Genomic DNA, 24,327 nt, shown 5'->3' on the forward strand with positions numbered 1-24,327 from the left:
ACTGAGGAAAAGGGCTGCTGGAGCAAGCAGCCGGAAGTTGCCACAAAAACTCCCAACCGCGATTCCTGCCCGTCGGTCGTTCTCCACCCGCCTCTTCCGGTGTCGCAATTGACAGCACCAACTCTACTTTTTGCTCCCTCCCCTTATCTTCTCTGCCGTCGCTACTGCGGCTGCGCACATGGCAATGACTCGCTTGCCGCGCGCAGGGGTCTCGGGGGCGTGGCTAAGGAGGCTGCGCGCGGCCGAGTAAATAGATGTGGTTGACTGAGGCGGTTGGAACGTCGCCTTGGAAGGTGAGCGCGAGACGAGGGCGGGAAGGGCGCGCGCACTGGGTCTTCTCAGTCAGGCGATTCTATATCCTCTCTATTCATTATTATTATTATTTCCTGTCACCACAGGCAGCAAACCTTTAGGGGTGGTAATGTGGCAAATGCGGCCTTTCCCACCAGAGGTTCGTAGGAGCCCCCGGTGGCGCAGTGGGTTAAACCCCTGTGCCAGCAGGACTGAAGACCGACAGGTCGCAGGTTCGAATCCGGGAAGAGGTGGATGAGCTCCCTCTATCAGCTCCAGCTCCTCATGCAGGTACATGAGAGAAGCCTCCCACAAGCATGATAAAAACATCAAAATCATCCGGGCGTCCCCTGGGCAACGTCCTTGCAGACGGCCAATTCTCTCACACCAGAAGTGACTTGCAGTTTCTCAAGTCACTCCTGACACGACAAAACAAAAAACCAGAGGTTCGTGTGTGTGTAGGTATGCTTGATACAGGTGCCTCTGTTATTGTGTTATCGAAGGCTTTCATGGCCGGAATCACTAAGTTTTTCGGGCTGAACGGCCATGATCCAGAAGAGAATGTTTCTGGAACATAGCCCGAAAAACTCACAACAACCCAGCCTATGTTATTTATTTTATGTATTTATTTATGACATTTATATGCCGCCCTTCTCACCCCAAAGGGCACTCAGAGCGGCTTGTTGTTGTTGTTCATTCGTTCAGTCGTCTCCGACTCTTCGTGACCTCATGAACCAGCCCATGCCAGAGCTCCCTGTCGGCCGTCACCACCCCCAGCTCCTTCAGAGTCAAGCCAGTCACTTCAATTATTATTATTATTATTATTGTATTGTCGAAGGCTTTCATGGCTGGAATCACTAGGTTCTTGTGGGTTTTTTTGGGCTATAGAGCCATGTTCTAGAGGCATTTCTCCAGACGTTTCGCTTGCATCTATGGCAAGTATCCTCAGAGGTTGTGAGGTCTGTTGGAACTAGGAAAATTGGTTTATATATCTGTGGAATGACCAGGATGGGGCAAAGAACTCTTGTCTGTTGGAGCTAGGTGTGAATGTTTCAACTGATCACCTTGATTAGCATTTGATGGCCTGGCAGTTGTTTGGTGTGGCTTGTCGGTGCCTGGGGCAATCTTTTGTTGAGAGGTGATTAGATGTCCCTGATTGTTTCCTCTCTGTTGTTTTGCTGTTGTAATTTTAGAGTTTTTTTTAATACTGGTAGCCAGATTTTGTTCATTTTCATGGTTTCCTCCTTTCTGTTGAAATTGTCCACATGCTTGTGGATTTCAGTGGCTTCAATCCAGAGAATAAGAGAATGCAAGATGTTTATGGTGATTGTGTGCGTCGTTGGGCGAGTACGTTTAAAGACATTGAGGTGGGAACATCTGACTTGCGTGACAAAGAAAGAGTTGGACGTCCTGTGACAGCAACCTCCGAGTTTCACAAGCAAAAGGTTGACAGATTGATTCAGGACGATTGTCATATCACTTATTATTATTATTATTTACTTTGCTTATATACCGCTGTATCTCAAGCCCGAAGGCGACTCACAGCAGTTCACAAACAGTAAAAACAGTAGAAACAGCAGTGGTTCCATACAACAATTGACTTAATACATTATCCATAAATTACCAATAAGTAATTACAATGCACAATTATTACAAAAAACAACCATACCCAATCTTCTCATCATCCAAGCGTAGTCCAGGTTCGTCGTCCATTGTTCCATTCCTATGTTCCATTACCAGATTGCACTAAATTATGCAGGAGACAAGCTGGAACTGTCCCCTGGCCCCCTTTCTCTTCACTCAGGTCCAGAGCAGCACTTGGTGCTGGGGGGAGGGGTCCCCAGCTGATGACATATGCAGGAGACAAGATGGAGCTGTCCCCTGGCCCCCTCTCTCTTCACTCTATTGTTGTGGCTGCTCTTAAGGGGGCCTCTACACTGTAGAATTGGCGCACTTCAACAGCACTGACTGGCATATCTCATTGGTGTAGTATCATGGGGGTTGTATTGTCATTGAGTTGTATTGTCATTTTATTCTGTGAGCCCTTCCACACAGCCATATAACCCAGAATATCGAGGCAGATGATCCACAATATCTGCTTTGAACTGGGTTATCTGAGTCCACACTGCAATATAATCCAGTTCAACCCAGATAATGTGGGATTTTATACAGCTGTGTGGAAGGGGTCTCAAACAACCCAGTTCAAAGCAGATATTGTGGGATTTTCTGACTGGATAGTCTGGTTTATACGGCTGTGTGGAAGGGCCCTGAGTCCACGCTGCCATATAATCTAGTTCATTGTGGATTTTATACAACTTTGTGGAAGGGGCCTCATCAAACTACAACTCCTATGATTCCATAGCATCCAGCCTTGACAGTTAAAGCATTGTCAAACTATTCTGTAGTGAAGCTCTCAAGTCTCAAATCTGCTCTCTTAATCACTGCCCTAGAAAACTACAAGGCATTTAGGTCTGCTTCCTGAGAGAGATTGGAAATATAGTAATCTATTGTATTATAAAATGCAGCAGTGTTTAAATGTTTCCCTGGTTTTTCTCAGTAACAGAAAAAAGTTTCCTTATGTCAGATAAAATAGTGAAGAGTAGAGACATCACACTGGCAATGAAGATCCGCATAGTTAAAGCAATGCTATTCCCCAGTGTAACCTATGGATGTGAAAGCTGGACCATAAGGAAGGCTGAACAAAGGAAGATAGATGCTTTTGAACTGTGGTGCCGGAGGAAAATTCTGAGAGTGCCTTGGACCGTGAGAAGATCAAACCAGTCCATAACCCAGGAAATAAAGCCCGACTGCTCACTGGAGGGAAGGATAGTAGAGGCAAAGATGAAGTATTTTGGCCACATCATGAGAAGACAGGAAAGCTTAGGGAAGACAATGATGCTGGGGAAAATGGAAGGAAAAAGAAAGAGGCAAGGTGGATGAATGGTATGAAGTGACTGGCTTGACTCTGAAAGAGCTGGCGGTGGTGATGGCTGACAAGGAGCCCTAGCGTGGGCTGGTCCATGAGGTCACAAAAAGTCGGAAATGACTGAACGAATAAACAACAACATGTCAGTTTAGAAGCTGATTCTCATGAGGTAGTTGAAACTGCTTATAAAGCCTTTGCATTTCAGAATAAGAAAAGAAAAAATAGGCAGAGATGTGCAGAGCAAAACTAACAATTAAAGGCAATCCCTGAGTTACAAACATCCGACTTACAAACAACTCATAGTTCAGAACGGGGGTGAAACATTAGGAAGGGAAATTCACTTGTGGAAGAGTTATCATGGGGAAAAGGGGTCTCCACTGAAGCTTTCTCACCAATTCTTGTTACCACAACAAGCCAGTTTTTTTTTTTTCAAAACTCATTTATCACAGGGACAGAAAGTGAGGTAAAATCTAAACAGGTGCACAGACAGCAAAACAAACACCACAGGGGTGGAAACTCTTCCCTATGCTTTCCAAATCTAATATATTCCTGCATATTTCTATTTGGCAGGAGTTACACTTAAAAACTGTACCTGTTCCAAATTACAAACACATTCAGCTTACGGGCAAACCTATCTTGTTCTTAACTTGGGGATAGCCTGTACTCTTCATCTTCTGCAAATGTTTTAGGAAATTATGTCACATCACTGTGAAGGAAATATGAAATTTCATGCTGTAAGAAACCACACCTCATGCCTGCTGGAGACACCACTTAGCAATGCAAAGATAGAGAGAGTGGCTTTCTTGTTTTCATAACACTGTCAGTTAGATACAATATTGTTTTAAGTCAATAATGAAATAATAGCTGATGAATAGGTGTATGTGCTTTCAAGTTACTTGTCAACTTATGGCAACTGCGTTAGTTTCCCAAAGTTTTCATTTACCCAGCCCTCGCTCAGGGTCAACCTAAGTCTGAAACAACTTGAAAGCACACAACAACAACAATCCTATCTTATCAGCCAAAAGCAGGCCCACACTTGCCATTAAAATACTAATAAGTTTATATTTGTTAAAATTGCTCTTCATTTTGATAATTGTATTGTTTTAAAGTGTTTTTTGCACTACATATAAGATATGTGCAATGTGCATAGGAATTCATTCATGTTTTTTTTCAAATTATAATCCAACCCTCCAACAGTTTGAGGAACTGTGACCTGGCCCTCTGTTTAAAAAGGTTGAGGACCCCTGGACTAGATGATGGAACAGGAAAATGTTATCAACAAGGAGACACTATGGATTTATGTTTTATTAATTTTATGGTTTTTATTATATGTTAAAGTTTTTAATTGTATTTATGGTACTGTGGACATTGAATTTTGCCCTGTAAATCACCTTGAGTCACCTGCGGGCTGAGGAAGGCGGTAAACAAATACAGTAAATAAATAAATATCTCATTTGGCTGGAGTTACACTTAAAAACTACCTGTTCCAAATTACAAACACATTCATCTTATGAACAAACCTACAGAAACGATCCTGTTCTTAACTTGGGGAGAGCCAGTAGTCTTTTCATCTTGTGGATATGTTTTAGGAAATTATGTCACATCACTGTGAAGGAAATATGAAATTTCCTGCTGTAAGATAAAACCACACCTCATGTCTGCTGGAGACAACACTTAGCAATACAAAGATAGAGTGGCTTTCTTGTTTTCATAACACTGTTGGTTAGATACAATATTGTTTTAACTCAATAATGAAACAATAGCTGATGAATAGGTGCATTTCGGTTTGCGTTTTCGGTTTTATTTGCTGTAATTTGTTGTTTGGGCTTGGCCTCATCTAAGCCTCCCCGAGTCCCTATCGGAGAGATGGTGGTGGGGTATAAATAAAGATTATTATTATTATTATTATTATTATTATTATTATTATTCTGTGCCTTCAAGTTACTGGTCAACTTATGACAGCTGCGTTAGTTTCCCAAAGTTTTCTTCGGCAAGGAAGACTCACAGGTGGTTTACCATTTCTTTCCTCTGAAATATAGCCAGTAATGTCGAAGGCTTTCATGGTCAGAATAATGTCTGGTTTCTGGGCTGTATGGCCATGTTCTAGCAGGTTTTCTCCTGATATTTAACCTGCATCTGAGGCAGAGGATCCCCTGAAGATGTCACCCATTAAAGTACTAACCAGGGCTCACCCTGTTTAGCTTCTAAAATCAAACAGGATCTGGTGCCATCAGCTTTCATTGCTAGGACTTCACAAGTTAGATATTTGATAAAGGTTAGGGTATTGGGGTCTTTTTTAGTGCTCATACTAAAACATACAGATGGGATGGGGGGTAGAGTGTGTCAGTCAGATTGCTTAGTTGAAACGTAGTGACATATTTAAAGGATTTGTAATGAGGACAAAGATCGCACTCGTTTAAGCCCAGTATTATGGGTTACTATGGTAGAAATAAGGGGCTGGAGCCACATGTGCAAAGGTCCAAAGGTTCTGGGATGAAGCTATATCTTGAATAACTTGAATAATGCAGAAACCGTTTATTTTACTGGGGCACTCCTAATCTGGTATTTATTAGGCAATGAAAATAAAGATTTGTTAGATAAAGACAACACATCACTTAAGTGCAGCAAGGCTAGAAATCTTGGGAAGAAAGTTAAAGAATTTATCAATAATTTGTTGTTAAAGAATTTATCAATAATTTGTTGAACAAAATAAAGAAGTTAGCCTATAAATTTAAGAGGAAAATCCTATTCAAAGAAGACTTACTGTATGTGGTTTTTCATTGAAACCATTGCTTAATTATACATATCAAAGCAATGAATGGTGAATTTAACCATCAAAGGATTAAGTGAAATTTGGATTAACAACTAAATTAATACCATTTCGTGAACATGCAAAGGAAGAGATTGGAAAAAAGAGTGCTGCATTTCAGCATGGAATTATGAATTTGGTGGAGGATGGGTTTGTTTGAAACAAAGTTGTAAACTAATAGTTATAGTGTATTAATGCTAAATGTCTTGTTATTACAGACTAGCTGTCCCCTGCCACACGTTGCTGTGGCCCAGTCTGTGTATATGTGCTTTGTGTGTGTATTATGTGTGTATATATTATATTTATTTATTTCGTACATTTCTGTCCCGCCCTTCTCCCCACAAGGGGACTCAGAGCGTGTTTGTGTAGGGATATATATGGTTTTGTACATGCGTTGTAATGCATTTGGGGGGGGGTGCCTTTTTAGTCTTTTCTGCTGTGTTTTTCAGTGTTTTATGAGTGATGGTCGCTCGTTGGTCTAATATGTGTATTGTTTCCAAATTTGGTGTCAATTCATCCAGTGGTTTTTGAGTTATGTTAATCCCACAAACTAACATTAGATTTTTATTTATATAGATAACAGGTTTCAGGCAAGCAGTTCTTTACAGAAGTCTATTGGCATGCTTTTTTCTGCCCCAGTCTGTTTCCCAGCAGACCAAACTACACACTGACTATTTTTCTGCTTCTGTCTCCTTTTCCTTTGGCTCTCTATTGCCTGTGGCTTTTGCCTTCCCTCTTCTCCACTTATGCTTAGATTTCAGTTTAAATTCCAGTATTTCCCTCCATTTACCTCAGTTCAGTTCCCAAATCCATTTTTTTGATCCCCCATTAACTAACCTATTTCTAAGCCAGGTTCATTTGCTTTCCCAACCTTTGGGCCTCCAGGTGTTTTGGATTTCCCAGAAATCCCAGCCAGCTTACCAGCTGTTAGTAACTGTCGGACTTGGATTCCCAAAGGCTGGGAATCACTGCAAGGAGGAGGAAAGCTTCCAACTCCAAACAACTCTGACAGCCCTTTCCATTTGTCCTCAGCCAGATAGCTGTTTACCATCTGACTGAATGAAATGCCACTTCCTGTTTCACTGTCTCCCTAATAGGCCTATAGAGTTAGGAAAATAAATTCCTGTTGGCAAGATCACTTGTGGATTTCTTCACACTCCTTCCTCACTTCACAAAAAAGATTGCACTACTTAGTCACATTAAAACAAAAAAGAGTTATTGTGCATGCAGAGGAAATTCTAAAACATATTCTAGGGAAATTATGGGTTTTTAAATTGAAGCTTCAAAAATGGGGTATGCCTTACATTTGATGGTGCCTTAGAGTTGGTGAAATATGGTGACATAAAGCACTCTTCCTTCTCACTGATCACTAATCCATAAAATAGAAACTGCTGATGGAATGAGTTTGCCTCTTCATATAGTTGCAATGTGCTATCCCCCCTCCCTTTTCTTTCTTTTGGCACCTCTGTACACAGATACACATACACAGCTTTGATATAAAGGAAGAGAGCAGGTGGAAGTTCCATTGCACAAGTTATCCCACTCATGGGATATCCCATATAGCCCTCCATAGAGAAAGAAATTATGAGAAGGCTGTGTTAGGTAGACCCAAAGGATCTAGCACTTTACTAACCCACTGCTTAAACTATGGGTCTCAGTCCCAAATGGCGCAGTGGGTTAAACCCCTGTGCCGGCAGGACTGAAGACTGACAGTTCGCAGGTTCAAATCCGGGGAGAGCGCGGATGAGCTCCCTCTACCAGCTCCAGGTCCTCATGCGGGAACATGAGAGAAGCCTCCCACAAGGATGTTAAAACATCACAACATCCGGGCATCCTCTGGGCAACGTCCTTCCAGACTGCCAATTCTCTCACACCAGAAGCAACTTGCAGTTTCTCAAGTCTCTCCTGACACGACCAAAAAAAAAAAAAGCCCCAAATGGGGTCCCCTTGTCTCAGTGTTCGGGTCCTGAAAAATTTGGCAAGAGTGAACCTAGTGGCTATTTTATACATTTACATAAATCTGTTGTCAAGTGTTTACAGTGGACTCTGCAGATGCTTCAGATGTACTTCATAAAATAAAAATCAGCCTGTTTAGCAAGCCTTTCAAATGCTCATTTTTTATTAGTAATTGTTTGATTTTATACCTATTTTATATACTTATATACCCAGGGTCACATACAAATTTCTCAGGCCAAAAGGGTTTGCAAGTGGAAAAGTTTAAGAAGCCCTGTACTAACCCACCAATTGTATTTTCTGACAGAAGATGCTGATTTCTCTGGTACTGTGTGGAATCCTGCTAATAGGAAGGACTGAGGCTCAGGATGATGACTGGATTGATCCAACAGATATGCTGAATTATGATGCAGCTTCGGGAACAATGAGAAAGCCTTATAAGGTAAAAATGTAGTTATGCATTTTTAAATTTTTGAGTCTGTTTTTTTTCAATAATTACTGTGCTTTCAGGAATATTATAAAATAAAGATGAGTAAAAGCTATTGAAGAATTGTTCTAGGATCACTGTAAAAACATAAGGTAGAGTATGGGTAAGAATTATATGCCCCTCCAGATGTTGCTGAACTGCAACTCTTGATAGATTGCTAGTATAGCCAGTGGTGAGGAATATGTTGATCTGTTTCGAAAATGTGTAATGTAGATTTCAAAGTTTGTTGGTATGTTTAAAATGTAATGCTATGTGCTGAGAGAATTCCTGTGTGGAAAGGGTTAACTGTACCATGAAGAGAAACGGCATTCCTAGAGAGGTTATAAATCATGGTCCAGAAAGCAATAGACGCATTGCATGTCATACATAGTGCATTGTACTTCATATGTCACTCTGGAATGCAGGAGGTGTGGACTAATGCTGATAACAACTGTGTTCTATTCTTTGCGATGTAGCTGCCGATGCAGAAGAAGCGGTTTTTTACTATGTGCTTAGCTTCTAATGTAAATAGTTGTATAATAAATTAGCTGAACGTCTAAAGGAGACTGTGATTGATGTGTTTCCTTACCTTGCTGTGGGGAGAGGCCGTTGACAGAATATTGGGCATAATGTACAATACCCTTGTAGTTATAATTCAGCAACCTTTGGAGGGCCACTTTTTCTGCACTCTACATGCATGATCTTTAAACATGACTAAGTTTGGATCCAGTATTCTATGTAGAATTATAACGAGTAGCACATTTCTTTTTATCTCCTTGTATCTAGTTCTCTATTTCCTAAATAATAGGCAGAAAGGAGCAACCAGATTTTAAAATTCCAATATTCACACAGAAAATGCAAAAAACAAAGAAACCAGAAACACAAGATACATGTTTTTAAATTTACAGCAGGTGAATAAAGATGATTCTGAAAATACGAAAGTATCAACAGAAGCAGTGGCAAAAGTAACTGTGGATATTTCCCAATGCCAAAGGAAATTGGATTCTCTCATTCTGAAGGTTAGTTCACATGTATACAGTTTTATATTTTATAGATTGTTTTTGTTGAAGTACCATTGATTGATAATCATGTTCATTTGTAAATATCTATAAATTAAATGTATATCTAATAGAATATGGTGTCAGAAATGGAGTAGTAGTTAATCTATTTCTAAAATAATTGCAAGAATAAATACAGGGTATTTCAAAAAGATGGATCTGATGTACATAACTAGTTGAACTAAATTTCTTGTCCAATAAAATAAATGAAGAGTTTTGCTGTTGACAGCAGCAAATGCAGAATTACATACTCAGTCCAGATCTTTCTTAAAAGTCTTCTTCAGTTTCAATGGAACTTCCCTTCAGTTAATCCACCTATATGTATCTTAGCAAATAGCTATACGTACCTGTCTTGTTAGATCATTAAAACAGAAAGAAACTTTTTAATGGCAGAGTTAAACAATCAATAAAAAGTTTTGAATGTGGTTAACTTAGTCCTGACAGAAAGTAAACAGCTACATGTCATCTTGAGAAATATGCAAACCTGACTAGATTATTACTTAACTGGAACTAACTTTTCATTGTCTGTCATATAAGATACTGTGTAAAGTACAGAACTGTTATAGTGGAAATATGTGACTATCTTGAAACACTTTATTTTTGTAGGTTGAGGAATATGAAAAGAAAAATAAAGCCAAGTTATATGAAAGCAATAGCATCCATGTTTTTAAGAGGTACTTGAATAAGGTTTTAAACGAAGCTGGAAGAATTGGTCTAGTGAGTATATGTTGAACAAAAATATTGAATATTTTAATTGTTAAAGATAAATATTCTCTTACTAAAAGTTAAGTGTGATCTTAGGTGAACGAAAGACCTGTTGCTAAAATGAAGCATTCAAGTATACCTTGGATCCCAATCCTTTATTGAATCCATTTATTTATTGATTCTTTAGAAATATTTATTAGTGTGTATAATTTAAGTTGTTGGCCAACTCAATGAACATGAGAAAAGCAGTAACAAGATAGTCATGTTTGTAGGATGGCTTTTGATTTTCTAATTTCTTTGATTTTTGCAATTTAGGACATAATCAGGAGGAAAAAAACCCTAGACATTCATATATTTTAAGCTAAAGTCCCTGGTTTTGAGCCTTCTGCATCTATTATGATATTGTTTAATATAATTTTACTCAGTTAAAAGTATTTTATTATTTTACTTTCTAAAAAATGTTTTTTATTGTTTGCATTTATTTTGCTTGTACATACCCCGGAAATCTCATGCTATGTGGATGGCTATAAATATTTTAATTATAATAAATGAATTATAATTAATTAATTGCACAGAACAACTTAGCAAACGGGAAGAAGAAAAAATACAAGTTTCATTGTGCTCTGTGCTGCTAGTCAGTTTCAGGCATTACAATTCTTTGCCTGTTTAGATGGCATTCATTCAGGAGATAATCTGAAAATGTTTAATTGATTTGCTATCAGATTGCTTTGTTTTTGCAAACCTGCTGTTTTGTATTCCTTTCTTTTAGCCTGATGATAGCTCCGGGGATATGCACTATGATGCTGAGATTATCCTCACTAAACAGACATATAACGAAATTAACAGATTCCTTAATGAAGAGGGCTGGAAATCAGCTGCTCTAGATGATGCACTTAGTGATATTCTGATTAATTTCAAACATCATGATTACGAAGCATGGAAATGGAAGTTTGAGGATTCATTTGGAATTGACCCATACACTGCATTCATGGTAAGATCAATTTTTGCTAGTAATGTTCTTTTTGACATTATAGTCACTACCAGAGCCCAGAAACATTATTTTGAGATAACAATTGCTCATAAGGAATTCTGGGGCCTGTAGTCCAAGCCTACAGTTTTTCCAAGCTCTGGATGTGACTACAAGAATGGGCAACCTGGTGCCCTTCAGATGTTTTGAACTATAATCCCTTACAATTCTGTGATTGTATGAGTTCCTGACCATGTAGGATTGGGATTATGGGACCTACAGATCAAAACATTTGGGGGGAATTGTGTTAATTGTTCTTGTGCTATTTTACTTCTCATATCATTCTGTGCTTTCTCTTTTTGGTACCTGGGTGCCTCTTTGTCTTGTTCAAAACATTGATGTATTAGCTGATTCCTGATCAATAGTAAGAAGTCTAAGTTCGGTTTGATGGCATCTAAGTTGTACTTCTTAATTAAATATAAATCTATATTTATTTTAGAGATAGATTATTTGTAACCTAAATATAAAATTACTACGCTTTACTGTGGCCTCAGTCTGGTTCCTTCCTTCCCTACCTCTTTCCTTCCTTACCCCCCCCCCAATTTTCTGTCCCTTCTTCTTTCTCTTCTTCCTTCCTTCTCTACCTCTTTCATTCCTTCCTTTCTTCTCTCCTTCCTTCCCTCTTTCCCTTCCCCCTTCTCTCCATCTTTTCCTATGTCTCTTTCCTTCATTCTTTCTCTCCTTCGTTCCTTTCCGCTTTCATTCCTTCCCTCTTTTTTCTTTCTTTTTCTCCTTCCTTCCTTCTTTCCCTCCCTTTTCCTTCCTTCCCCACTTTTTCTTTTCCTTCTTCTTTCTCTCCTTTCTTACTTCTCTACCTCTGTCTTTCCTCTCAAAGCTGGGATGGCTAGCTCTTTCCCTTGAGCAGGAAGGTGTTTCGTCAGGGGAGTTCTTTCCACGCATGCACTGTATCATCATTTAGGTTTTGGGGGTTTTAAAGTCTCTTCCACTGTGTTTTTCAGTGTTTTATGAGTGAAGGTCACTTGTTGGTCTGTTAAGTGTCTTCTGCCCAAATTTTGTGTCATTTCGTCCTGTGGTTTTTGAGTTATGTTAATCCCACAAACGAACATTACATTTTTATTTATATAGATAGCTATTAAATGCTATTATGTGAATAATAAGTGTTTAACATGGTCTATCAACATGATTCGATATCAGTTCACTAATCAAAATAAACCCTTCACCACAAGCTTAATTTTTCTGAAGTTTCCTGATTTTTAAAAAATATTATTTAAGTGTGTTGATTTTTAAAGGATTTTAAAAAGCTTAGCTGTAAAACCAAAAGTAATTTGCAATTCCTATCAATTTTTTGTTTCCTGTTTTCTAAAAGGTACTTCTATGTTTAGTGTGCATTGCTGTAATTGTTGCTACAGAACTATGGACACACATTGGTTGGTTTACCCAGCTGAAACGGATTATGTTCATAAGTTTTCTCATCAGCTTTGGATGGAACTGGATGTATCTATATAAGGTAACAGTGATAGAATCCATCAAGGAAGCCATAGCCCTGAGCCAGGCAATCCCACTGAAGATTGTAGCATAATTTTCCCTCTGCCATAATTAAATAATACAAACTTTAGTATCAGAGACACAGAAAGTTTCATTTTAAAAGCCATATAATCTGTCTTACAGTAATGATATATTTTGAAGCTGTTGTTACAGGATTTTATTGCACACTTCTGCTGTAGAACTGGCCCTCATATCCATTGATGTGACCCTCCTCAGATGGAAAATATTACCCCCCTACAAAAAAAAATATAATTCAAAAAACAAACATTGATGTTGCCACTTATATAAGGCCATTGTATATAATTGAATTTGAGCCTCCCTGGATTGTGGTATCCATGAAGGGTCGTGGAGCCAAACCCCAGTGAATAACAAGGATCCACTGCATATGAAAACAGCAATCACTAGTTTTGAAAGTTTAGCTGTTGGGTTTCCCAGCAATAAATCTTGACTGAATTTGAACTGCAGTTTAGATGTTCATTTTAAGCCCCTTTGGAAAAGAAAGATTTCAGAAAATGAAATTTGTTCAGTGATTTTATTCATGTTAATATTTTATGTTATAGATAGCCTTTGCCCAGCATCAAGCTGAAGTGGCTACAATGGGCAATTTTGATGAAGTATGTGCAGAGAAGATCCATTGGAGTGATAGCATTATGGGTGAGTGGTGTACTTTCATTTTCTGTCCCGCATTTTCTTGTTACATTTGATTTTTAAACAACTCCCTATACCTGCAAATGATATGTTCCTGAACTTACATGAGAACAGACAACTATGGATAATAGCAGTAAGTAAAAATGAAGGTAGTTTTTCCCCAGGTGCAAGGGTACTGTTTATCTTTATAATATAATGTTTTTACCTAAGATAAGACATCTCTAATGATTTCTAGTTCCATCAGCACAACTCTTATGGTCAGCTTCCTTTGGATAGAATCTCACTGATCTTTGATGGCAGGGGAACTATACACCCCAACAACTTCCAAATGTCAGGAAAATAACTCCAAACCTCTCCAGTAATTTCTGTTGGTTATGGGAGTTCTGCCAAGCTTGTTCAATTCCATTTTTGTTGGAGTTCAGGATGCTCTTTGATGGCAGAGGAACTATAAATCCCAGCAACTGCAACTCCCAAATTTCAAGATCCATTTTCCCTAAACTTCACCATTGTTCAAATTTGGGCATATTGAGTATTCGTGCCAAGTTTTGTCCAGATCCATAGTAATTTGGGTTCACAGTGATTTCCGGATGTAGGTGAACTACATCTCCCATAAATCACTGTCAGTTCCTCCCAACCTCCTCCAGTATTTTCTGTTGGTCATGGGAGATTCTGTGTGCCAAGTTTGGTCCAGGCCAGTAATTCATGGGGAATCTCAGTGGTCTGTGGAAGTCAGAGTTGAATTGGTTGAAGGTACTGCAAATTCCATCATCCGTTGTCCATACTCCCCCAAACATATTGTTTTTGTGATTAATCACTATGCTTTAATTGTGTTCAATTTGTAACAATGAAAATACATCCTGCATATTAGATATTTGATTAGAATTCATAAGAGTAGCAAAATTATTTATGAAGTAACAACGAAAATATGATTGGGGGTCACCACAACGCGAGAAACTTTATTTAGGGGTCACGGCATTAGAAAAGTTGAGAACGACTGATGTAGAGAGAACATTTTAATCAAACGCATGAATAATCAAGTCTGCCAAAGTCAAACCAACAAATGTATTTAATTTCCTCTAACAAGATTATAGAAACAGCGACTTTCTCTTTCATGTATGTACACATCTTTTGTTATTGTTATGTACCTTCAAATCAATTGTCTTACAGCAACCTTCACCTAGGGTTTCTGGGAGCATTTGTTCAGATAAGAACTGCCATTACTTCCTCTTGTCCATGGTCACCCATGGGTTTCCATGGCTAAGTGTGGGATTTGAACTCTGATCTTGCAGAGTCTTGCAGATTAAAATGAACTCATTCTTATTTGTGTGCAGAAATATAAAATTACTTTGCTGAATCAGACAAGGATCAAATCTGGCTCACATTCAGGGAAAGTGAATTGTGGTAGGAGAAATTGTTCCATGCATTGTAAGTAACAATACTGTTGAAGATCAGTGCTAGGTCTCTTCTTGACTAGATCGAGAATCATGTTCTGCTTATTCCAGAATAGGTTGGGTTCCATCAACTCTCAAACACTGCTTCATGCTGAAACGTATTATTGATACATTCATGCTTTGAATTTTAAAACATGTCTATGTGGCTTTCAGTGATTTGAAAGCTTCTTTTGACTCTTATTAGTTAAGTGATTAGTTTCAGTGATTTGAAAGCCTCTTTTGACTCTTATTAGTTAAGAATGCCTCAGGAGCAATCTGCAACTGCATTAACCCACATCTTCTAAAACATATAAGGACTCTTATTTATTTATTTATTTATTTATGACATTTATATGCCGCCCTTCTCACCCCGAAGGGGACTCAGAGCAGCTTACAAGTAACAAGTAAATACAATATATTATATTATTACCACAGCACAATATTAATATTATATATTACATTGTACTATAACATTATACTGTAATATTATTACTAATATTACATTTAATATAAAATATATAATTATAATATGTTATTAGTAGTAGTATTATATTGTATTACATTATAATATTATCAATATTATATGTATATACAATATATTATATTATACTATATTATATTATATTATATTATATTATATTATATTATATTATATTATATTATATTGTAAGCACAGTGCAGGAGACAAGATGGATGGAACTGCCTTCCTGGCCCCTCTCTTCACTCTGATCTCAGACCAGCAATTGGTGCTGGGGGGGGGGGGGGGGCACGGACTCCCAACTGATGATACTGGGACATCCCTCCAAGTTAGAACTGATGGTACACTTCTGTTGAACACTAGCATTCACAAATGGTACTTACTTGAATCTCAAATTTTCTACCTCTTTGTTTTTAGTTGGAGGATACAATTGATCTAAATTAATCTTAGTGAAGAAGCTCAAGGACACAGAGATGCAATCTCAGATTGCTGGTTTATGATTCAGCAATCTAATTTTTTATGGCTGTATCATCTCACTGTATTTGTCACTTCCAAGATACTTGGTAGATTTGCCAAATTTTAAAAAAATGAAAATTAAGATTTTAGGAGCAGTAGTAAATGCTTTGCCATTGACAGGTTGGATGGGTCATCAAAAGGAGACACCTAAGTGGAATAGTGTATGATGTTGTGATTCTTTATAAAATTTATTGAATATACTTGTGTATAAGTTCAAAAAAATGCAAAAATAAAATTGACACTAAAAATCTGGATGGACTTTTCCAGCTGTTGATAATAGTGCTCTGAAAACTGCCCGTCTGGACATAGCCTCCTGTGAAAAATGCCCCACACGTAATGTCTGTGCCTCAGTGGTGCACTCAAGTAACTTTTTATAATGGCAAATTGCTAAAGTACTGGTGTTCTCCTATTATCTTCTCTGGGGGATAATGGCATCCATTGTCTAGTGTAGAATTGTCTCAAAAATGGGCTTCAAAGCGATTTTAAATATCAGTTTATAAATAATTTATTTTTCCAGCCGGAATACAGTTCCTGCTTTGTATGTATAGTTGTACAGTTTCTTCCCTTTTCACTCTAGAATGGCTTAGAAGCTCATGGACCTTCCAGGATGATCCTTGTCAAAAGTATTACGAAACGCTGTTAGTAAATCCTATTTTGCTCGTTCCTCCAACAAAGGTATTCTCCATTTCTAACCTAAACATTTCTATCTTGTTTTCTAGTGAAGCTATCAAAACCAATTTTTTGTTTCTGTCCATTGTTTTAGGCATTGGCTGTTACGTTCACCAATTTTGTAACAGAGCCATTGAAGCACATAGGGCAAGGCATTGGTGAATTTATTAGAGCCCTCATGAAAGAGATCCCAGTGTTGTTACAGCTTCCTGTGCTGGTCATTATGGCAGGAGCAGTTTTGGTAGGTATATTTCTTGCATGAATGAAAAAGAATGAAAATAGATACAACTTAATTTGGATTTGGATGACATTTTTTGGCCAATATAAGGCCTAACCAGACAATTAGAACAAAATAAGCCAATACCTGTCTTCGCTGTCTCTAAGTATAAACAGTAAGAGAGCAAATTGTGCTAGGAAAGACAGTTGCATTTCTATTAGTTGTTTTTAGGGATAGTGAGCTACAAAAACAGAAAATTATACAATCTAACATTATATATACAATACACTGCTATTCAGTGGTGAAATATGCTGCGTCGGAGCATGGTGGAATCTCCTTTGGAGGTTTTCAAGCAGGATCTGGATGGCAGAATACTATTTACTAGCCGTCCCCTGCCACGCGTTGCTGTGGCCCACATGGGGTTTCTGTGTGGGAGGTTTGGCCCAATTCAATTGGTGGGGTTCAGAATGGTCTGTGATTGTAAGTGAACTATTAATCTCAGCAACTACAACTCCCAAATGTCAAGATTATATTTTCCCCAAACTCCACCAGTGTTCACATTTGGGCATATTGAGTATTCTTGTAGAGTTTGGTACAGATCCATCATTGTTTGAGTCCACAATGATCTCTGGATGTAAGTGAACTACAACTCCAAAACCAAAAGATACTGCCCACCAAACCATTCCAGTATCTTCTGTTGGTCATGGGAGAACTGTGTGCCAAGTTTGGTTCAATTCCATTGGAGGGGTTCAGAATGTTCTTTGATTGGATGTGAACTATAAATCCCAGCAACTACAACTCCCAAATGACAAAATCAATTTTTTTTAAGTGAAGGACATACATTGGGTTGTTAGGTGTCTTGTGTAAAAACTTGGTGTCAATTTGTCCAGTGGTTTTTGAGTTCTGTTAATCCCACAAGCAAACATTACATTTTTATTTATATAGATATTCTGCTTTTTATTTCTAAAAAAGAAACTCAAAGCAGCTTCCAATAAAACCAATACAATATCATTTAAAACCTAAAAATATACAAACATTAAAATACAATTGATTTTAACAGTATTAAAAAAACAGTTACAACCATAAGGCAGAATGGGGTTGGACTGGATGGTCCCTGAGGGTCTCTTCTAACTCTATGATTCTACAATTCTAACAGTACATAATTTAACATTTGGCACTGAGCGGACCTGCCTTAAAAGCAAATATTAATACATTGGCACAATCCAAACTCTTTAAAAGTCAATCCTGAGTCTGTTAAGACTCAGATGAATATAAAGTTATATAGTGAATATTGTTACAATATAATTGTACGAGAAGAGTGATGGGTGATAATATAGAAAAGTTCCTGAGGAAGTGAAGTAGAAGATCATACATACTGGACATAGTTATGAATGTATGACGGGGGGGTTATGATTCTATGTGTAACTATGTACAGGCAGTCCCCAAGTTACGAACTGTAGTTTTGTTCATAAGTTGAATTTTTATGTAAGTCAGAGCAGGTACATTTTTAAGTGTAACTCCAGGTAAAAATGTATATTTTTTTTGCTTTGGATAGCATCAGGACAGGTTTACACCCCTGTAGTGTTCATTTTGCTCTCTGTATCCCTGTTCAGAATATTTCACTTCATTTTCTGTCCCTGTGATAATTGGATTTTCAAAATTTTGGCTTGTTGTGGAAACAAGAATTGTCAAGAAAGCTTCAGTGGAGACATCTTTTCCTCATGATAACTCTTTCAAGAGTTATTTTCCTTCTGAGAGGCAGATTTCTCACTTCCTCGTTTCACGTCCAGTCTTAACTATGAGTAATTTGTAGGTCAACTTGGGGACTTCCTGTATCTTCTGTTTTGACAAACTCCTTCCCAAAAAACCAGCCTTTAACAGTCAGCAATCATAGTGAGGAATGAAAGTTTATTATGCTGATGATCAAGGCTTAGTAGGATGATTTTTCCAGCCCTCTCCTACCACCAGTTTGCAGTGTGATGAGGACTTATGACAAGGGTGATTGTCACACAACAGAGAGAGATGGAAACATCATCCTACAGCATGCCAATCCTTAGCAAAACATCTGTGTCACTCAAATGTCGCTGCTAGTTATTAAGTTCAGTTTGAGTGGCCATTTGAAACAATAGCAGTAGTGTCATGATAACAGTACCAAACAATTGCAAATAGGTGTGTGTACCTAATGCTTTTGTAACTGCCCAAGAAGATATCAGCCATTTAAAACATGAAATTCCCTAAATTGAATCATAAATGAGTATGAATCTTAAATATCCTATTTATTTTCAAAACAATCATGTGCAGTGGTTCTCAACTTTTGTTCCTTTAGGTGTTTTAAACTTCGACCCCCAGAAATCCTGGCTATACTAAAATCTGCTAGGAATTATGGGAGCTGAGGTCTAAAACACCTAGAGGACCAAAGGATGAAAATCACAGAGCCTTAATTTTTTAAAAAAATGATAGAAAAACAAGTTGTCAAAAGTGTTCATCATCTGTTTCTCTGCTATAGATATTTTGTTACGGAGCAGGGAGATCAGTCACTGCACTAAGGCAATTAAGTCATCAGGAGAAGCAGCCGCCGCCTGCATTTCCCCCATGGGAAGGACGACAGCACGAATCGGTTCAATATCCACTACCAAATGGGGCAAAACACAGGGGTGGCTACTTGATGGGAGACAGTGGCAACATCTCAAGAGGGCCTTATGATAGAGGAGACGCTTCAGCAAACAGACAGCAGCCTACAACATCTGAAGATTATCACCAACGCAACATTGAGGTTTTGCGAGCAGGTGATATGCCAGATGACCCAACAGGGAAGCATCCCAAGTTGGCAGTGAAAGTAAGTAAGGTGAACGGCGTCAACAGTAAAAAAAGAAAAGAAAAAAAACAACACTCAATGTCATATGTTTTATGTCTTTATTATGGAGGAAGAGCGGAAATCCTGTCACTTTGGATTGCGCCTCTGCACCTCCACAGAATGGCTCCTCGTGTTAAATACTCCATTCTGTAGTACTGTTTATTGAGATTGTGCCATTGACTTTGAGGATACTATGAGACATCTACAGCCCTGCTCAGGTCTTGCAGACAGAGCTTCAGCTTCCTTGACTGGATCTATCTGCCTATAATGTGGTCTTCATCTTTACCTATTGCCTTCTACTTTACCAAGCTATTTTGCATTTTCACATGAACCATGTCTTGTCACGGTATGTTCAAAATAACACAGCCTCAAATTAGTTCTTGACTTCTAGGAAGAAGAATTCAGGCACAACTTGGTCTTGGACCCATTTATTTACTATTTTAGCAGTTCATGGTATTTGTAAAGCTCTCCTTCAGCACTTTGTTGTTGTTGTTCATTCGTTCAGTCGTCTCCGACTCTTCGTGACCTCATGGACCAGCCCACGCCAGAGCTCCCTGTCGGCTGTCACCACCCCCAGCTCCTTCAAGGTCAGTCCAGTCACTTCAAGGATGCCATCCATCCATCTTGCCCTTGGTCGGCCCCTCTTCCTTTTGCCTTCCACTTTCCCCAGCATCATTGTCTTCTCTAGGCTTTGCTGTCTCCTCATGATGTGGCCAAAGTACTTCAACTTTGTCTCTAGTATCCTTCAGCACTTTATCTTCAGTGAATTTATTCATTTATTCATTTCCTGTAACTTTACTTCACTTTCCAGCTTTACACAGAAATCGGAAATATGATGACATGGACAATACTAATTTCAATATGTCTGAGATGAATGAAATGATTTGTAGAGGCACAAAACTTAAGACTGACTTAAATAAAACTTGCAGTACTATACTATAAATGTATTCTATGTAGTGAACTTTAGTGAGTTCAGTGGGACTTACACCCATATAAATGTGTACAAGGCTGTAACCTTCATTATTTAATTATCCTGATTCACCTTGTGTTTCAGAGCAATTTGTCTCCTGAAAAGCATTCAGAAAAAGAACAAGAAAAGAAAAGTGAAGTCCATTTAGTAAGTTTGTGTAGGATTTATTTCTAAAAAAAGTTTTTTCAGTCACTCTAGGAGTACAAACAGCATGTCTTTTCTTGAATTAACATAATGCATAGAGCCTATTACTAATGGCAATGTTTACCTTCTGTTATGGGGCTTGTTATATTCATCATATCCAAACTAGAATATTGTTTGGTGACATATATCCTTCATTATGCCTCTGTATTTTTGAACAGCCTCAGACCCGTACCTAATATTATTGTTGCCTGCAATAGCATTGTACTTAATTCCCGGGCCCCCTAGAACTTTTGGGCTTGCACAAATCTTGGCCCGGCCTTTTAAATTTTTAAATTGCCTTGAACTTGCCTGGATTACTTTTAATATATTGAACTTGCCTGGATTACTTTTAATATATGTGTGTTATGGCGACAATTTTTATGCTTATATTTTGTTTTGTTAATCTTATGGTTGTGTTGTATTTACTTTGTATGTTTTGTGATGTTACTGGGAACCGCTCTGAGTCCCCTCAAGGAGATGGAGTGGTATATAAATAAAGTTTTATTTATTTATTAATTATTATTACTATTATTATTATTATTATTATTATTATTATTATTTTATGCTCTGGAAAGAGACATCCTATATCTCCTTGCACATGCCCCTTGCTCTGGTATGCTTGCAAACCCAATTCTGTTCTCAGCCATGACTGCAGACCAAGGAATATTCCCCCCATCTTTATACACCAGGAAAGAAGTATCCTTATCTTGCAGTTAAAAGCTGCGTCTTCAGTTGATTTGGTCAATTGTCTAGAAGACCAAAAGTTGGAACCACTGCTTCTTTAACCCATCCCCTTAGCTCAGTTTGGTTCCTCAAAAATTTGGCAAGTGAAAATTTTCTGAATGTCACCTCGTGACTGTTACATATTTGCACAAATCTGCTGTGCAGTGTACTCCGGAGATGTTTTAGATGTACTTCATAAAGAAGCAAATCAGCCTGTTTAGAAAACTTTGCAAACGCTGATTTATTGTCAGTATATGTTGAGTATTTATATTTATCTTCTATACCTATATACCTATATAAGCTGCTCTGAGTCCCTTATGGGGTGAGAAGGACAGCATATAAATGTCATAAATAAATATCTGAGGTCATGTAAAAAAATTCTCAGGTTGAAAGGGGTCGCTTCTCAATATTTACATTCATTATATTATTTTATTGTGTCAGATTTGTTGACAGAAGGGTGTTTCATCCAGAGTTTTCCCGCTTACAGCTGAGGAAATTTTGCAGAGGGGCAAAAAGATGGCTGCTAAGCCTCAGTCTTCTCCATATTTGCCATTCCCTTCAGAACTAACAGATTAATGGGTCATGAGGGTGATCCTCCAATATCTTCTGTACCTAAAAGGTATTTTCTGCTAGTTTGATACCCAACACTAGCTTTCTCTCCGCAAATGGCTTTTGCCCTCATCACAAGATATTGCAAGAGAGGATGCTTACTCTGGCCACATCCCCAAGTTTCCTCAGATGCAAGGGGTTGTGAGTGGATAAATTAAGAAGCCCCGCCTAGACAAAAGTGCAAGTGTGCTGGTAGAAACTAACTCTCTGCAAGCATCTCAGATCAAAGGTCAGACCCAGATTTATCCATGCTTAAAAGCAGATCCCCTAAAATAAATAGGAAGCATGCCTTACATAAGTCATTTGTGGGTCTGTTTGCCTAAATTGAGATATGTTTTATGCTTTTACATGATCAAATATTGCCTGTTCTACAAATAGTTCATTAAACTAAGTATCTTCTTACAGACTCAACTGCATGCTAAACCAAGTGATGAGGCTTCTGAAAAAATAGAGGGAAAAGGCACCGAGAAGAGTGTAGATGAAGGAAAAACTAGTGAAGTAGAGAAGTCTTGTCACACAGAAGAACCTGTAAAAGGCAACAGAGATGAAACGAAGTGTAACGTTCTTGAGGACAAAAGCATCAAAGAAGGTCCTCTGTCAACAAGTATCAAGAGGAAAGAGAGTAGCTCGTGTGGCTTGGAAGAAGACACAAAGACGATAACAGAAAGCTTAAGTTTTACTGTAAGTTAAACAGAGTCCATTCTTTTTTTTGTATTGCAGAAAGTGGAAGCATAGCTTACCTTGCTCTGGGTTTCCGGAGTTGGTGGAACTGAGCAAACGCAATGGCAGTTCCTGGTTGTCAGCCTGCTGGGACAGGTGAAAAGACCCAGGCAGCAGGGTCAACAAAGCACATGTTGAACATTATTTTTATCTTTTTTAAAAATCTGCATAGTCCTATGAGTGATTGTGATAACATTCAAGTAGCGAAGGCTGTGAATGTTGCCTTCTCTTGATTTTGGAAAATTACAGCTACATTGATTTTAAAAAATAGGGTGCCATATTTTGTGGTATCTGGAAGTTATGTTGGTTCTGATTTTCTCCTGCACTTTAAGGATATTTTTGTTTTTAATGATTTCTAACAGAAAAATGTATACAAACTCCCAAGGTACTTCAAACACTGGATTGGCGATGAACTCTGACATCCAGATAAATTTTGAGTAGAGGCAATTAGGGAAAAATAATTGGATTAAAACATAGAACATGGAAGTATTGCAGCTGCATCAAACTCCTGCTTTTTTTTGTTGTTGCATATTTATTGTGTGTGTGTGTGTGTGTGGGGAGGGGGATCTTGTGTTTGTAGTTCATATTGGAGTCAATTGATTAGATCCTGATTTTAGGTATTTGTGACTTGCTCTCATCACAGCTGACAGTCCAGCCCCCTAAAATTGTACATGGAAGTGAATGAATCCTCTTCTGTTTTTCCTTGGTGTTACTGCAAAAATACCAGGGTCCTGGATTCATCTATTTAAGTTCTTTACTTGGGGAAAGAGAAAATTACTGCATGAAACTCATTTGAAAGATGTTAGGGTTTGCAAATCCATCTGGCAAAGAAGCTTTTACAACGTTTAAATCTTCTCATTACAGGAACAAAGCCAGAGGAACACTGCTTCCTGATAGACCTCCATTTTTTTAAACAAGGGAATCTTTTTTTATGCGTCTGCTTTTAAAAGTTAAAATGCAACCATTCTTCAGTCCAGTAAATGGTTTACTTTGTCACTTATTGATATTTCCAGTAACATATTAGTTAGGTTTGAAAAGGCTACAGCAGTTTTCTACAACAGCTAAATTATGTTACATGGTATTTGATTTCATACCACAGTTTCAACAGATTTTTAAAACATATACTCTGCGACAACTGATTTCACATTTCAAGTATAAAATGATCTTTTGCACATTTTTGTATTTGCAATTAACCAGCAAAATAAAAATGTCTACAAATGGAGCCTATATAATTTGTTAAATGTTTTATAACTATCTCCAAGAAATATAATTTAGTTGCAGCAGGGGGTTGATTCCTGTTTTTTTAACCTCATGATGTATGGGTTGTTTCTAATGTGGTGTCATATTTTCGCTTGAGCAAGGTTTGAAGTGCCAGTGCCATGGAAATAAAGTCAAACCTTGTTTAATCTTGCCCCCACTGGTAAGAGATAATGTACATCAAGATCCAGTAGGACTATTGCCAGAGCACAAATCACTGCCAAGGCAACAACACTGGTGCTGGAGGGGGGCACTTTTTCATACCGCAAAACCTTAAGATGCAAACTGTGTTTTTGTCTGACCTTTGGTGTA

General features: G+C 38.1%; 1 protein-coding gene across 2 annotated transcripts; it reads left to right on the forward strand.

Moving 5' to 3' along the window:
• The first annotated feature begins 161 nt into the window (after positions 1 to 161).
• Positions 162 to 23,990, forward strand: CLCC1 (chloride channel CLIC like 1). Of its 2 annotated transcripts, none has more exons than XM_060774585.2 (13): positions 162 to 293; positions 8,290 to 8,421; positions 9,354 to 9,464; positions 10,110 to 10,220; positions 10,978 to 11,199; positions 12,563 to 12,703; positions 13,302 to 13,395; positions 16,391 to 16,488; positions 16,577 to 16,723; positions 19,206 to 19,535; positions 20,608 to 20,670; positions 22,444 to 22,719; positions 23,623 to 23,990. In XM_060774585.2, exons 1-13 carry the CDS (start codon positions 255 to 257, stop codon positions 23,650 to 23,652), a joined length of 1,794 nt encoding a protein of 597 aa, XP_060630568.2. In that variant the 5' UTR covers positions 162 to 254; the 3' UTR covers positions 23,653 to 23,990. The 2 variants fall into 2 exon arrangements, with proteins under 2 accessions (XP_060630568.2, XP_060630567.2); XM_060774584.2 differs by having other exon boundaries at positions 163 to 293; positions 8,287 to 8,421.
• The last annotated feature ends 337 nt before the right edge of the window (positions 23,991 to 24,327 follow it).

Source organism: Anolis sagrei, chromosome 4, assembly GCF_037176765.1.
Source record: "Anolis sagrei isolate rAnoSag1 chromosome 4, rAnoSag1.mat, whole genome shotgun sequence".
Taxonomy (NCBI): Eukaryota; Metazoa; Chordata; class Lepidosauria; order Squamata; family Dactyloidae; genus Anolis; species Anolis sagrei.